General features: G+C 37.4%; 1 protein-coding gene across 2 annotated transcripts in view; it reads left to right on the top strand.

Moving 5' to 3' along the window:
• exoc4 (exocyst complex component 4) overlaps positions 1–15,754 on the top strand; it is a 225,777-nt gene that overhangs the window by 197,274 nt on the left and 12,749 nt on the right. For both annotated transcript variants that reach the window (XM_088645406.1, XM_088645407.1), the window contains exons 15-17: positions 5,399–5,540; positions 6,492–6,670; positions 7,269–7,428. In XM_088645406.1, the coding sequence (XP_088501532.1) occupies positions 5,399–5,540; positions 6,492–6,670; positions 7,269–7,428 (481 nt within the window). The remainder of the gene's footprint in view (positions 1–5,398; positions 5,541–6,491; positions 6,671–7,268; positions 7,429–15,754) is intronic.

The raw sequence follows: 15,754 nt of genomic DNA on the forward strand, positions 1-15,754 counted from the left end.
ACAGCTTGTCCAAAGTCATCCATTATTAATACTATTAGTAATATCTTCAGTAAAGGCTTTGATGCATAAATATTTCTGATAAAGGTAGGTTGTGTACTTCTGTCCAACTGAGCAATCTTGCTTTCATAATATATACCAACATTTTAATGACTGATGATTAACATGCTGTAATACACAGTTCAAAATTAAAGGCTCAAATGCTGTACATGAGAGGTTAAGCTCCCCCTGGCGGTTTTACAAGGCGACGCCGGATAGTTAGTCACGTGACACACGTGAAATGCGTGATACCGCGTGATACTGTGACACGCCCACCGGGGTATGCCGCGAAATACCTCACCCATTTTGAATGGCTGCATCTGTATAGATATTATTACACACAGTTAATGTGCCCTACCTATACTGCACTATGTCCATCCATCCAGTTTCTAACTGCCTTGTCACAGGAGAGCTGGTATCTAACTGGACAAGCAACTGGCGTAAGATACACCCTGGATGGGACACCAGCCCATTGCAAGGCACACACACACACCTGGGCAGTTTTCCCCAGAAGCCAGTTGATCTATCAGTATGTTACCGAACTTTATGTGAAATGAAAATATATGTAGTACAAAGAAAGCAAAAACATTTATAACATTTACATATGGTAAGTAAAAAGTAATTAATGCTTTCAACTTTGAGTTTTAAAGCTGAGGACACTCATACCTTTTCAGAACTTACCCAGAATCTTTATTTTTTCAGATAATATTGTCACCTTGTGAGGTTTTTTTCAGTCTACACTACCAGTTTCAGGTGCTTTGTGATATGCCATACTGCTTTGTAAGGGTATTAACCAAAACAAAAAATCCAAAAGAGTCCAAAGATGACCTTTAAAAGGCAAACACCATAAAGACTCCACCACAGTTCTCGCGGTAACAGCATACGCAAGAGTGAGAGAATGGTGTGTGATGGCGCATGAGTTTTGGAGATATTGGGGGCATATAAAAGCAGTAACTAAACACTTTTAAACAAAAAACATGCATTTGACCTGAGGTAGTCTGATTTTTCCATCCATAATTAAATACACATTGGAGAAGGGTTTACTGTATTTTTTCAGTCTGCCCAAAGACTGGGTAAAATTTCCAAACTTCCAAACTGATCATACCAGTTTTGCTTGATTGCCAATATGCAGCATCAATGTGTATAGAAGCCTGTTTCCGCCAGGGAGTAAAAAAAAACGCGCTATGGTATCTCAGAATTGCGACTTAGTAACTCAGAATTCCGACTTAGTATCTCAGAATTCCGACTTAGTAACTCAGAATTGCGACTTCGTATCTCACATTTGCGACTTTCGAAATAGCCCACATTTCATTGTCTGTCCTTTTGTTATTGCAACGGATTCGGGTTCTAGGGCTTGTGCCCTCGCCACTCTCACCCTACTTTGTCTCACTGCATTGGCTCGAACCCAGGTCTTGCCAGCTGAGCTAAAGCAGACCTTTTTTAAGTAAAAAAGGACATACAATGGAAATATGTAAAAAGTATAAGTTTCAGCTTTTATAATTGTAAATTCCTCTGGATTTGAACTGTCCATTTCTGTATCTAATTTTTATATTCTGTCTCCATTTTTGTATTTCTGGTGTTTCAATAAAAACTTTTTTTAAAAGCCCATCGTGCACTATTCCATCTGGAATTACTAAGTCGCAATTCTGAGTTGCTAAGTCGCAATTCTGAGTTGCTAAGTCGCAATTCTGAGATACCATAGTGCTTTTTTTTTTACTCCCTGGCGGAAACAGGCTTCCATAAATGTGAGAACATTGGTGTTATCCTTTTAAAAACATTCCTTTGTTGCTGTGTGATCTAGTTACTGTTGTACAGCCCACCCTACGTATATGATTCATAAACATTCATACAACCCCCCCATGGCAGCTCAAGTAAGAACACGAATCTGTGAACAGGCCGCACTTGGGTGATTCTGTCACTCAAGTATGTTGGAAGCCTCCTCCAACCTATTCCCTCCAGTCACCAAAAGGAAGGGCATAGTGTCATAGAATCTGTTCTAACCTTTAACTTGATCTTCCTTGAATCTGTTCTAACTTTTACCCTGATCTGCTTGTTTGGCCACCTGAATCAGAGAGGCAAGAACAAACTGGACAGTCTTTTGAAAATATAATAATAATAATTGCTTACACTTATATAGCGCTTTTCTGGACACTCCACTTAAAGCGCTTTACAGGTAATGGGGACTCCCCTCCACCACCAATGTGCAGCAACCACCTGGATGATGTGACGGCAGCCATAGTGCGCCAGAACGCTCACCACACATCAGCTATCAGTGGGGAGGAGAGAAGAGTAATGAAGCCAATTCATAGATGGGGATTATTAGGAGGCCATGATGGGTAAGGGCCAATGGGAAATTTGGCCAGGACACCGGGGTTACACCCCTATGTCAGAAGGTCATTGGTGCTGATCTTCCAGCCCCTCCACCATCTTATCATTCACGTGTTTTGTGTAAAGCAACATCCATCAGTGATGATCCTTCACACCCCTTATTCAATGATTTCCAGTTACTCCCATCAGAACGCAGATACCAACTCCCCAAGTCCAAAACCAATAGATTTAAGTTCTCATTCATACCTTTAGCCATATCATTACTTAAGACTTGATTTTCTACGCAAATATGAATGTATATTGTTCTTGTCGTGCTTTAGTTTTCTGTCCGTCTGAACACCAACACTGCTGCTGTAAAACACATTACCCCCTCGGGGATAATAAAGACTCTCATGTACTGTATGTATGAGCAGTGGGTGATGATTCTTTTATTGATGATTGTGCATATACTGTAGTTCTTAGGTATTACATCAGAGGAATATAAAGCTAGAGGTTTTGGACAGTGGTCCCCAGTCCTAGTTTTGGAGGAACTTTGTATATCCTTGTTTTTATTCTAAATGATTTATATATCCCTAGTGCTAATTAATGCCTTAACTGGTGTGCCTGCTTGTTTTAACTTTAATTTAACTTGTTTCTTCAAGGTTACTGTTGCCAACCGAATCAGCATACAGAACTTTTCACAGCCTCCCCTTCATTTGCTTGCCATTTTTTCTGACTAAACAGCTCTTACTAGTTGATCAGTTGATGCTTAACAGACACAGATGGGAAGAAAGAAATGCTCATTATGGTACAGGGTAATTCCCACCGTAATGAGCATTTCTTCCTTCTGCAGAGGTTAAATTGGTAAGATTCCAGGCAGGACACCTAAATGAACGCCATTCTGAAACAAATTTACAAATATGCTCCACATTGTAAACTTAAATCAGTTTGCCTGTGATTAAAAGTTCAGCTGGTGCATAAAAGATAAGGGACAGTGTTCCTCCTGGATCAGGCTTGGGACATATCTGTCTCCTGTCTTGAATACATCTTAATAATAATAATAATAATAATAATTGCTTACACTTATATAGCGCTTTTCTGGACACTCCACTCAAAGCGCTTTACAGGTAATGGGGACTCCCCTCCACCACCACCAATGTGCAGCATCCACCTGGATGATGCGACGGCAGCCATAGTGCGCCAGAACGCTCAAGACACATCAGATATCAGTGGGGAGGAGAGCAGAGTAATGTAGCCAATTCATAGATGGGGATTATTAGAAGGCCATGATTGGTAAATTCCAATGGGAAATTTGGCCAAGACAACGGGGTTACACCCCTACTCTTTTCGAAAAGCGCCCTGGGATTTTTAATGACCACAGAGAGTCAGGACCTCAGTTTTACGTCTCATCCGATGTTTATGTTTATTCCTTGACAGAATGTTGGAATCAGAGATATTTTTTAATCAAAATAGCCTCTTGAGCTTACAGTAATCATAATAGCTGTTGGATTGCTGTTATCAAGTAACTAAAGAATGCATTCTATTAAGTATTTACTTTAAAATATGTCCGGGTGATACTAGCTTTTTAAATACAGATTTTACAGTATTCTTGTACCAAAAACTTGGTGTTTTTATGAACTAGGACTTGTCCTAAATACAAATTTATGGTATTCTGGTTCGGATATTCAAAAGACATTTTTAAGCACACTTTCTCAGTAGCAGAATATACTGTAGATAATGAAACTTGTTGAAGGAAAAGAGGATCTGAGAAGAGATGGATATTGGAAGTCATAACCCCCCACACGGACATACAAGACACCACAGAGCTGTGACAGTGAATCAGACATTCCATATTAGAGAGGAAACTTGTGACTTACACTCACCAGGCATGCACTCTAAATTAAATAAATGTATACTATAATGTTGGTTTCCGTTAGAAAAATTGTAATCAAGAAGTTTAAGGAAAGAAAAATAAAAGTTCATAAAAGTGTCTGATGCTGCATGCAAGTAAACTGGATTTCTCTTAAAATCCATTCCTTTCTTTGTCTAGGGTGAAGTGAGCTTCACAGTATTTGCAGTGCTGTGTTTGCTATATAGATTTATATACATTGAACAGTATTACATTATTTTATTTCTCCTCCTTAATGTTTTCTAATTTATTGTCATTGATTTACAAGAAGCAATCTTTCTAAAGACACTGACTTGTTATGGATTGCAAAGCACAGAGGATCACAAAAGAGTACTTAAGCAACAGTGGGAAGAATAATGATGTGCTGTAATTCAAAGGCTGGGGTGTACTGGTGAGGATTTCCTTATAGGCGAGACAGAAACAGTAAATAGTAGACATTTTAGATATCATTATAATTCTCCCCACATTTTGTGAGGTCTTTTAGTAGGTGAAGGAGAATACTTATGAATGAAGCTTATAGTTTGCATTTAAACATTCATTATTCATGAGGGCTATACATTTTAGACATTCAGTCTTATCATACTGTATATACAGCTTTGGAAACACACAAAGGAAGTTTGCACTGTCACTATAAGCAATGGAAAAAAGTTGAAAGTGGTTTTGATCAGGAAAAAGACGGGCATTTATTTGAGGGAAAATGCAAGCCTTTTGATTGCGGCTTTGATGAGTTTTCTCTAAAAGGTTATTTTTAAAAGCAAAATACCAATTTTTGCAGTTTTGTCGTGTATTAGATAAGACTTCTGTGCTCACATTCACCTATTTAAGTATCAGCTTTGACAACACAGCAGGGCAGTTATTTCCAGACTTTCACAATGCTTAGATTGGTTTGTTCCAATTCTTTGGTGAAAATCCTGTGTTCACTTTGTTACATGGGTAATTTGGTAGTATAGCTTTGAAGCAAATATTGCATTTTCAAAAGCTGAAAATTGGATTTCCTTTTCAGTGGAGGGATAACATTTTGACTACTCATTACTGCCACATTTTGCCGTTTATATCAGAGAAACTGTAATCCACATATTCAGTGAGCACTGTCAGACACTGTGTTTTAGGTGCTGTACGTTAACATGCAACATGTACTGTTTTCAGCCATGTCTCCAGGCTCGGATTCCCAGGTCAATACAGAACACACACGAACCCGCGAGCAGATCATGCAGACCCTCAATGACCTTGCAAGGTCATTTCAAGAGATGGCTGATCGTTGCTTACTGGTGCTTCACCTAGAAGTCAGGTATGGCCCACGTATCAATATTCTTGATAATGAGTTTTGCATTTTGTATTCTGTGCTTGAAGTATCAAAATGCTAAATTAATTCACAGCTCATTGTTCTGCACTTTAGTGACTTCATTTCTAAAGCAAGCAGCTGTCCTTTAAAGTACAGTGAATGCAATCAAAAGACAAACACTCACCTGAAAATCAACCACTTAATCTTTAACTTATGTATCTAAGTCTCAAATGTGTTTTAAAATCCCACAACGCTTTTTTAAAAAAAAACAGTTTTTGATGACTTATAAATATGCAAATGATTCTCTACACTACCACAAATCTGCTTACATCACTGACCTTTATGTCCAGTACCGAGGCCCAAGCAGTTTATTTTTCAGAAGCAATGCCCTATAAAAATATATGCATTTTCAAAAAAGCAAGCAACTAACAATAACAGAACAGTATACAGCTAATATAATTAGATCAACTGAAGTTTTTTTCTTCGTTCAGTAGTCTTTTTTCTGTGTGCATAAACATAATTTATCCAGCATAGCTATAATTAAGAGCACAGCCCATGAAGGTACATAACTTATTTAAAAATGTGCAAATTAAATGTAGACACTTATTATTGGTGTTGATGGAAGAAGCGGTTCAGTTCGAAAATATAACTCAATTAAAAGTCAGTGCTGGAGATCAAGGCTGGTAAAAATTGCAGATTAGTGCTATGATGCAATTTTGTAGTGCAGCTGTTCACTTATGCGCATTAAGATATTTATAAATCATTAAAAATGCACTTCTGAATTCCAAAAAGCAAAATAAGGTAGAGTATAAGTGTTATAATTCATTCTTCATTTATTAAGGAACAGTAAATACTTTGTGAATTATGAATGCAGTTTATAGGCTAGACCAGGACCATGTCTTTTAAAGCCTTGCATTTATTATGCTATGACTTACCTTGGACTTGAAATTTTTACAGGGTTCATTGCTTCCATTACCTCATCCCTCTCACAAAGCAGGGGAATTATGCCATAGTTGCCAATGTGGAAAGTATGGACTACGACCCCCTAGTGGTGAAACTCAATAAAGACATCAGTGCAATAGAAGAAGTCATGAGTGCCAGTCTTCAGCAACACAAGTTTCAGTATATATTCGAAGGTATGGTATTTTCACACAAGTTTAAAAATCTCAGCTGTAATGACATGGCTGTAAAATGTATCTTGTCACGTGTAGTTATTTTCTTAGGATGTTTGTTTAAACGGTCAATCTCTAGCAAAGATAGGTAGTTTACATTACAGTATCACAAGTTATTCTTTCATGAAATTACAGAATGACTTTACATCTCGCCAGTATTTTAGAATGTAACATTTAAACAATTGAGTGTATTTTTTAATTCTTATCGCTTGCCGCCATTCTTCGGTCACTATGAGGTAATAGCTTGACAGGCAGCGCAGTGCGTGAACTAGAATGACATCATCCTGAGCAAACTGCTTCTTGTTCAGGTGCCCAGACATTCATTTTTTTCAAAAACTGACTGCGAGATACTTCAGTAATATATGAGAAAACAAAATAACAAATGATAGGCTCCATAAAGTCTTATTTTTCTAACACATGATTATGATGAGGAAACATCCAGAGTCATTTGTTGTAGCCGCTGCTGTCAGGAGAAATTGAAAAATGCTTTCTGTGGCTGAGGCCTGGATGAGAAATGTATTATGTGTTTGAGTGTAAAAGTGTTTACTCTCTCACTGTTCAGGTCTGGGCCATTTGATCTCCTGCATCCTGATCAATGGAGCCCAGTATTTCAAGAGGATTAGTGAATCTGGGATTAAGAAGATGTGCAGAAATATTTTTGTCCTACAGCAGAATCTGACTAACATCACTATGTCCCGTGAAGCTGACCTTGACTTCGCCAGGTAAATTAAATACTTTTCTACTTCACAGGGGCAAGAGTACATAGGGACATTAGTGTTATATTTTTGCTTCCAAGTCCTGGAAGCCTATAATGGCTTAACAGTGTATTTCTCTCCACATCTGTCATTTCAGTATGGGTCAGCCTAGACACTTCATACTAGGCAGATACTGTAGGCTGAAACAGATAAGCCATAAATATTCTTGTAAAAACTGGGATCCTGTGTGGCTGTTCTAAAGTCTGAAAAATATATTCAAAAACCCTTAAAAAAAATCACCTGAAAGATTCCTCTTGATTTTCACACTTGTAACAGGTCATAAACCTTCTTGAGAAACGTGGTACATCCAGCAAACCACTTGTGCACAATCCCTGCTTGGCTAATTAACTCCAGACATTATAGATACTGTATAATTCCAGTATCAACAGGATGAAAATATTTGAAAATAGGGTTCCTGCATATACTGATATGGCCACCTGGCTCCCATTTCGCTTTCTTAATTGTCAACAGAAAGCCTGTAACACTAACTCTGGCTATTTAAAAAAATGACCAATTAACTCCAGAGTACAGTATTATTCTACTAAGCACATCATTAACATCTGAGACATTGTCAAACCTGCATGTAACCTCCACGCTGTTCTCCCAGCTTAAACCACAGCACTGAATTGAGATTTCGCAGGTTTGCTCATGAAGCAAACCTGTTTCTGATTTGCATCCACAATGTGTCATCAACTGCCTCATGAATAAACAGTCAACTTGACTAATGACTCCAAACATGGTTGGTATTATTTTAGTGGCAATACAGTTAAGAAATGATGAAGTGGACCTCTGGTATAACCTACACTGGCCAGACTGCCATTTAGTTTGAAAAACATCAACTACCTTTATGTTGTAAACTGCTGTACCAGTTGACATGAAACCTTGGCAGATTTAATCACATCCACACATGCTTCCAAATTGCTCCCCACAGTTTGCAGAATTAGTTAATATGTCCACAGAAGATCATTAAGTGCACAGAAGATCATGAAATGCACCCTATAATCAAGCTCCTTGTTCTGTTAACTCCAAATGTGATAGCTGTCATTCTATTTGCACTCTATTTACTCAAATTCATTCTGAACAGCTTGGTCAAGACTCCCACAGACAATCCATGTCCCAGGCTGGCCTCCTGGCTGGTATTCTGCTCTTTTGTCAGTTCCCATCCTGTTCCACATACTGTACAGGGGCGGAGCGGTGGCTCTGTGGCTAAGGATCTGCGCCTGTTGCTAGAAGGTTGCCGGTTCAAATCTTGCAGCCGGCAGAGGAATCCTACTCCGTTGGGCTCCTGAGCAAGGCCCCAACTGCTCCAGGGGCACCGTACAATGGCAGACCCTGCGCTCTGACCCCAGGCTCTCTCCCTATCTGTGTGTCTCAGGGAGAGCAAGCTGTGGTATGCGAAAAGATAATTCCTAATGTTTGGCCAGTGAATTCCAAACTTGGGAGGTTTCTTTCTAGTTTCCCCTTTGTTTACTTGCAGTTCACTCATACTATTAAAGAAAGTGGATGGAATGTTGCTTGGAAGTCCTTAAAACGCCTTGCAGTTTTCAAAGGATTATTTTTTTTAATAGTAATACAAAGTTGTATTAGTAGTAGGGTTACTTGGGCAGTATGAACTCCCTCATCTTGATGTACAATCTCTTCTTTTTTCCTTATTTTAAGTAACTGAGTTGATAACTACAGTTAATGAAAACTTCCAAACTGTCTCCTGTATCCTATTCTTACTTCCATACACAAAGGTAACTTCTGTGCTCAGTACATTTACTACTATTCTCACCAATGCATCCCTGAAATCTGGTGTTGTCACAGTTGCGTTACTAAACCCTGGTCAGGACCCTCAAGTACTTAATAACAAGCAACCTCTAACTATTTTAGATTTGTCTTTTCTTGCACAAATTCAGAAATGGGGGGTGACAGCTCCATGACAATCTTATCTTCTATCTAATGAGCCCTTCAAGCCTTTCTATTCAGAAACACAGCACTGAATCGGCCCTTGTGAAGGTAGTTAATTTGCTGATGGCTTTTGACTCTATGTTACTTAATATTCCTCTTCTGGATTTAAGTCTGGCTTTTGATGCAGTCAGTCACATCATCCTGCTGGACTTCATTGTGTCTAGAGCTCACCCATATTTCCCATTGTGTGCTTCCTATTTGATTCTCAGCAGCTAAGCTGAAAATCTTCGCTCCTTTAAATGTGATATTGTTCCACTTGGTTAGGGTGTTCCACAGGGTCCTGTGCTGGGACATTTAGTATTGACACGTAGCTTAGATTGTTTGCTATCATAAACGGATGACATTCACATCTATTTAAGAAGCTGATCACATCAGATCAAATTATAACTACTTGTACTTGTAAGTTCTTGTACTTTACAGGTGTCTATCTGGTAAACATACAGTACAGATTCGTCAGAAGCTTCTTAAGCTAAACTGTGGTAAGACTGGTCTTATGCTTAGGTCCGAATACCAGCTTTACAGATTTGCATAATTCTTATTGATGGTGCTGAAATCAAACATCTCCTGGTAGGTACAAAGCTTTGTGTCACTTTCCTCCATTTGACTGCTAAAGTGATTATTGGGAATGACGCAACTGAGCTTTCTAAGCATGCTTAACATTGTTTGGTTAAGAATTTACTCTGCCTGTCTTACTCTGAAATATTGATATATGCCTCTTTTTTTACTACTATAATACCTTACTTTCTGGGTCATATTCTCAGGTACTGAATAGGCTTCAGTTTGTGCATAATTCAGTGACCCATGCAGTACTTAAAAGTACTGTGCATCAGTACATAACTCTCATCCTCTATAAATTGCTTTTGTGAAGTTTAGAGTTAGCTTTAAGATTCTCTTGCTCTTGTAAAAAACACTGAATTGCATAGTTCTATATGATATTAAGGATTTACTGCATGAGTACAGTCTAGTTTTTTTTTCTTAGATCTGCTGATTTTGAACATCTCACACAGCAGAAAAGCACGTTACAAAGAATGGACAACAGACCGATGTTTCTACTACAGCTTTTAGCGTGCATATTTAGCCGTACTTTTATTTTCATTTTTTGTTATGTATGCTATTGAACACTTCTGTGAAATTCTTATAAAGTACTCATAAATTAAAAAAGTTCTTATTATAATGTGTAGGAATACAGACATTTACTGATGTATAATACAGATATTCCTCCACTATAGCTGCATTATCACTGTAGGCTCCTGCATCAAATAAACAACTAACATTAACAACTCCTGCCAGTAAGTAGGCATCATTGGGTTGTTACTAATTGAACAGGTGTCAATAGAGTAAAATGGATCTTTGAAGAAAGTATTACTATGGATATGTTTTGGGCTCCTTTATAAGGAATAAATGGGGTCTGTTTGTGTATCAATTTGTAGTAGAACAATTACACTAAGCGGGAAAAAAATATTTGTATGTTAAAATTCCCATTAGAATAATAGGTGGTTTTCTTTAATTTTAGGTTTGTGTCAAGAGGGGAGTTTGCCTTATTGAATGATATTGTGTTACTGTAGAAGCTTCACAAAGTTGCTGCCTGAGAGCTGGTTGCCATGGTTTGGAATTTAAATCAGGACTGTCAGTTCTTCATGCCCATATTCAGCAGTCAAAGAGCGTGGCTTGAGTAAAAATTGAGCTGTACTGAGACAAACATGTATAATTGGCTCTTAGTCATCAATTTAAAACCTATAGGATGTGTGCTATCTGTACCTGACAGTTTTCCGAAGATCAATGTTGTGGAATTTAGCTCGCAGGTTTTACAGCCAAACTTAAAAACAAAAAAAAAGGTTACAGAGCAGCCTAATTTTCTGTAATCAATGTTTTCATTACAGATGCTGTCATTCATTTTCTGAGCTGCTCAATAATTGATGTTAACCGTGTAATGATTTGCTTTATTTATTGTCATCTTGTTTTTTATTTGAAATCAGTAAGTACATTTTGTACTTAAATCAATAACATTAAGAGGATATCTTATTAATCTGAATTGTTCAGAAAGATGCATTGCAATGTGACTTCTCTTTATTTTGCCTTCATTCCAAACTGTGCTTGATAAGGCTTCTAAGGGCTGGGACATCATGTGCTTGCCTTTATGCCAGACGTAAGCCATACTGCCAGACTGGTTAAAAATACCCATTTGGTGTTAAAAAGTTAAAGATTCAAATTCGTTATTTTGATCATCTCAAGAAAGAGCTAAAGCATTGGCCACTAATAGGGGACCTCCAAAAACGTGGAATATTAGTGCACGTCTTTTCAAATATTATCAATTTTTAATGCTGTGGTATGATAGTGAAAACCTTAAGTCGAAATTCATCTGGAAAAGCAAAAGTCTTCATACCCTACTAAGCCATGTGATGCTAAAGCAGATGGCCCAGAGTATAATGTATGTTTTGGCTGCAACTACAGCATGCTTTTCACATCAGAATGCCCTCCTTGTTAGCAATCACAGTTGCACATTGTCTAGACAGTCAGTCACACAGCTATACCAGTATATTACTGTCTGTTTTGTCTGCCCAGTTCTCACTTTCTTACAGAGAATATGTATACTGCTGTTTCTTTTTTCTCTGACAGACTTGTCCTGCAACATCTCAGTAATGTGGAGGCCTGCAGGGCACTTGCTGTTCTGCTTTCTGATTCAGAGAATTTTAGTTTTAACTGGATTTGTATTTTATGCTTCTACAATTTATAAAGCAACCCCTTTATGTGTGATGCTAGCATTTTGGGTTCTCCTGCAGTTTCCCTCCCAGAATACCTGTACTTATTAAAAGGTAAATATGCATAATCAATATTTGTATATTCTTTCGTACTGCAGTTATGTTACCATTCCTGCCTTCACCGAGGGTCCCTGTTTACAACAACTTGTCTGCCTAGCTAGACAGCTTATTCAGTTATGCACATATCTCATTTGTCGGGTTGTCAGGTTCTTACTCAGGGTGTCTTAGTAGCATAAAGCTTTAACAAAGGAAGAAAATGCCAGTAATATGGACACAGTGCTTTACAGTCTTTTGAGATGGATACTGAGCTTTTGCATCAGCAAACTTTTCTTCACAGAGTTAACACTATCCCGATAATGTGACTTCCAATCCATGTGTTCTAGCGGTGATCTTTCATATTATAGGAAGGTCATGAAGACCATCCCTGTTGCATTCTAGGGCACCTGTTAGCCTTATGGATTGGTAAATGTGATTAACCTTGACAAGCTGGGTGTGTGCTGAGTATGAGACCTTGGTCTGAGTATACTGCATGTGTAAAAAAAATAGAGTGCTTTTCTGTCACCTTCTTTGGTTATAGGTGATGTACTGTACAGTATGTCCAGTTGACTTGGAGGAGATAGATTTAGTAGTTCAAAGTGCGAGTCAGGACAGCTGCAGACCAGAGGGACATTCAAAATCTTCAGAATTTTAGTTTTTAAAAAGCAAGAAAATTACACAGCCCTGTGTAGGGGATTTTCAGATTAGCCAGTATTCTGGGTACGTGGGTACAACGTAGAAAAGCTTAAACATTAGAAATGAGACATTGTGCTTCTCTTCCTTGAAATGTACCAGTTAATTACCTTCCACATCAGGAATCATGAGAGATTGCATACTGTGGTCTGACTGCTATCAACTAAAATCTCTGATAATAAGCTTTCTCCAGCAATTCACTCTCTAAAAGACATTTTGACTAACTTCTTTATTTATATTTATATAAGTGTCATGATATGAGCCTACGAATCAATCTCATTGAACAGTTTTATTGTGATACTTTATTTTATTTTGAGTGTATTTAGAAAATAATCATAATAAACAGCCGATTACTCTCTTTTCTGGCCTATGGGTTAATTATGTGGGAGAGTGGGACAGGCCTGATTGAAATTGCCACAGATTGTCACACATTGTTTTTGTGATTACCAGACATGCTAAAATATGCATGAACCAGTATCCTTTGTGTAAATATAATCAGGCCATCCAGGCATCTCATGCGTTTTGTCTGCATTTTTGGTTGCGCACATTTATGTTGGGAGTACTAGCATGCAGGTCATTATTTTTTATTTTAGTTTTTGAGGGTGGTGAAAAATAATAACAGGGCTTCAGCGCCCTAGGGACTTGATAGCTACACTTTATATTAAGCAGTAATTTCAGTTTTCCCGGGTTCAGCAATCAATGGTCGCCAATCACTCAGAGAACGTAGATGTGATCACTGAACAACTCTATTATTTGCTGCCTTTGTGTCTGCCTGTGGGACCGTGTTTAAATGGATGTTGATTTCACGGCTAGTCTAGCTGCAAGGTTTAGAGTAAGAAGCTATGCATAAATATTCCTCAGTGTGCCATGATAATACCCTGTGGCCTTAAACCAGTTTTACAGCAGCAAGACAACAAATTGCCTAATCTGTCCCAGGACCTACAGGCCAAATAGCTCAGTTGAATCAGCTCCCAGGTCTTCAGTCTTCCATTCTTTACCTAATATTTGTGCATTATAAGAATGCCAGGAAACAAGGTTTTCCTTGTTTTTGTCCAGATAGCCTTCACATAGAATGTGCTGCGTGAGCCAGATTAGGACTCCTTTTTATTTTAAGTTCAAGTTGAGCCTCGTGAGTTAAAATGACTATAAATCATGGAATGAGGAATGGCCACATGCATTTTCCCGAGCTGTTGAGCTCCTCAGGATTTTACTTAATCAAAGGGTAAAATAGTTATTAAAATATTTTATTTTAGATGTTTGTTATTCTATGAAATCAACTCCTCATCTGTGAGCTAATTATATAATAAGTTTAACTCTGTTTTATTAATTTGATATACTGACATAGAGTAAGTGTCACAAAACAATAACAAAAAGGCTGACGCTCTGCAGTATAATCACATGATAAATCTTATAAATGCCAGAAATAGTCTGGAGTTATTTAACTGATTGATTTGACTCTCGAAAAATATCCAACTGAAAAGGCTGTTTTCAAAGCTTCGTACATTTCTTAATACTAGTATGGAGGTGGGGCAGTGTCTTCAGATCACATAAGCAGAACATTTTTTTAAATGATTTTATAGTAGTATGGATTTTAGTAATATTGACAGGCTTATGTCTTGGGTATGAGAGTTGTGTTAAAAAGATCCACAGTTTGACACCAAAAGCTGTTTGTTCTACTTGTAATGTTCAGAACGCATTTTCTTTGTTTTCCTTACGAGTTGGTGCAATCAATTTAAATCTGCCTGAAAGCATGGAGCACACAATGGTCTGAAAGACGTTTCTTAGGAAGACAAAAGTTGCGCAATGTTAGTAAATGCCAATCAATTGCACTAGTGTCACACATCTTAGATGCTGAATAAAATAAATTAGAACTGAATAAATTAATGATTAATACCCCACCTTTTTTAAATTGGTCAAGGGTCTGATTACTTTTGCAAAGCACTGTATACAGTAGTACTGTAAATATAAAGGTAACATTAAACAAGAACATTAAATTTAGAAGTGGAAGGTAAATTTAACAATATTTTTGTATTGTTAAAGTTAATTAAAAAAACTTAACTGTCAATTAATTGGTTCTGTATGGGTTAATCTTTTTTCATTAATTTGGTAACATACTTTGTTGTATGAGATGTTTTAAATGATTTACTGTGGAAAATAAAATTACCTCTTATCATTGGAAGGATAAACTGCAGGCATGCAGATAGCTATTGAGAAACTGAAATCTAATTGAAAACCCTCCATCCAGTTTTAGTAATGATACATTGTACACTACACTTGATTGCATTTTTACTTTCATTGATAGCTCTGTGACATCAGTTTTTTTGTCTAGGAAAGAATAGAACCATTCATTCAGAGTTCTAAAAAAAGTTGATGTAAGTTACACTGCTGTCTTACATATGTACCCAAAGACTTCTGTATTCTGCGTTTTCAAAATCAAATGTTATACTACAGTATATATATAGCAAAGGAAAAGCCTTTGTGCGAGATGGACAGAAAGTGTCACATATAAAATAATTCCACCACAGAACCCCTACAAGGGAAAAATAATATTTTAATATAATAATCAAGAATTGATTTTAGTTTTGCTTGACTCGTGTGTCTGGGAGAAATTACCACATCTATGAATATGAACAGAAAAATTTAAATGTGGAAAAAAACCCCGTCAAAGGCTGCCACCCAGTGGCACAAAATTATAAATTTCAAAGATTTGTGGATTTTTAACCAAGAGCTATACAGTACGTTTTAAATATATACCCTGTTTTCTTTGTAGAATTCATACTTTTATGCTAATAATGCTTTTTGTTATTAAAGTCTATAAAATACTAAACAAAATCTTCCTGCTTCGCTTCTCAGAG

Source organism: Lepisosteus platostomus, chromosome 9, assembly GCF_059453375.1.
Source record: "Lepisosteus platostomus isolate fLepPlt1 chromosome 9, fLepPlt1.hap1, whole genome shotgun sequence".
NCBI classification, from domain to species: Eukaryota; Metazoa; Chordata; class Actinopteri; order Semionotiformes; family Lepisosteidae; genus Lepisosteus; species Lepisosteus platostomus.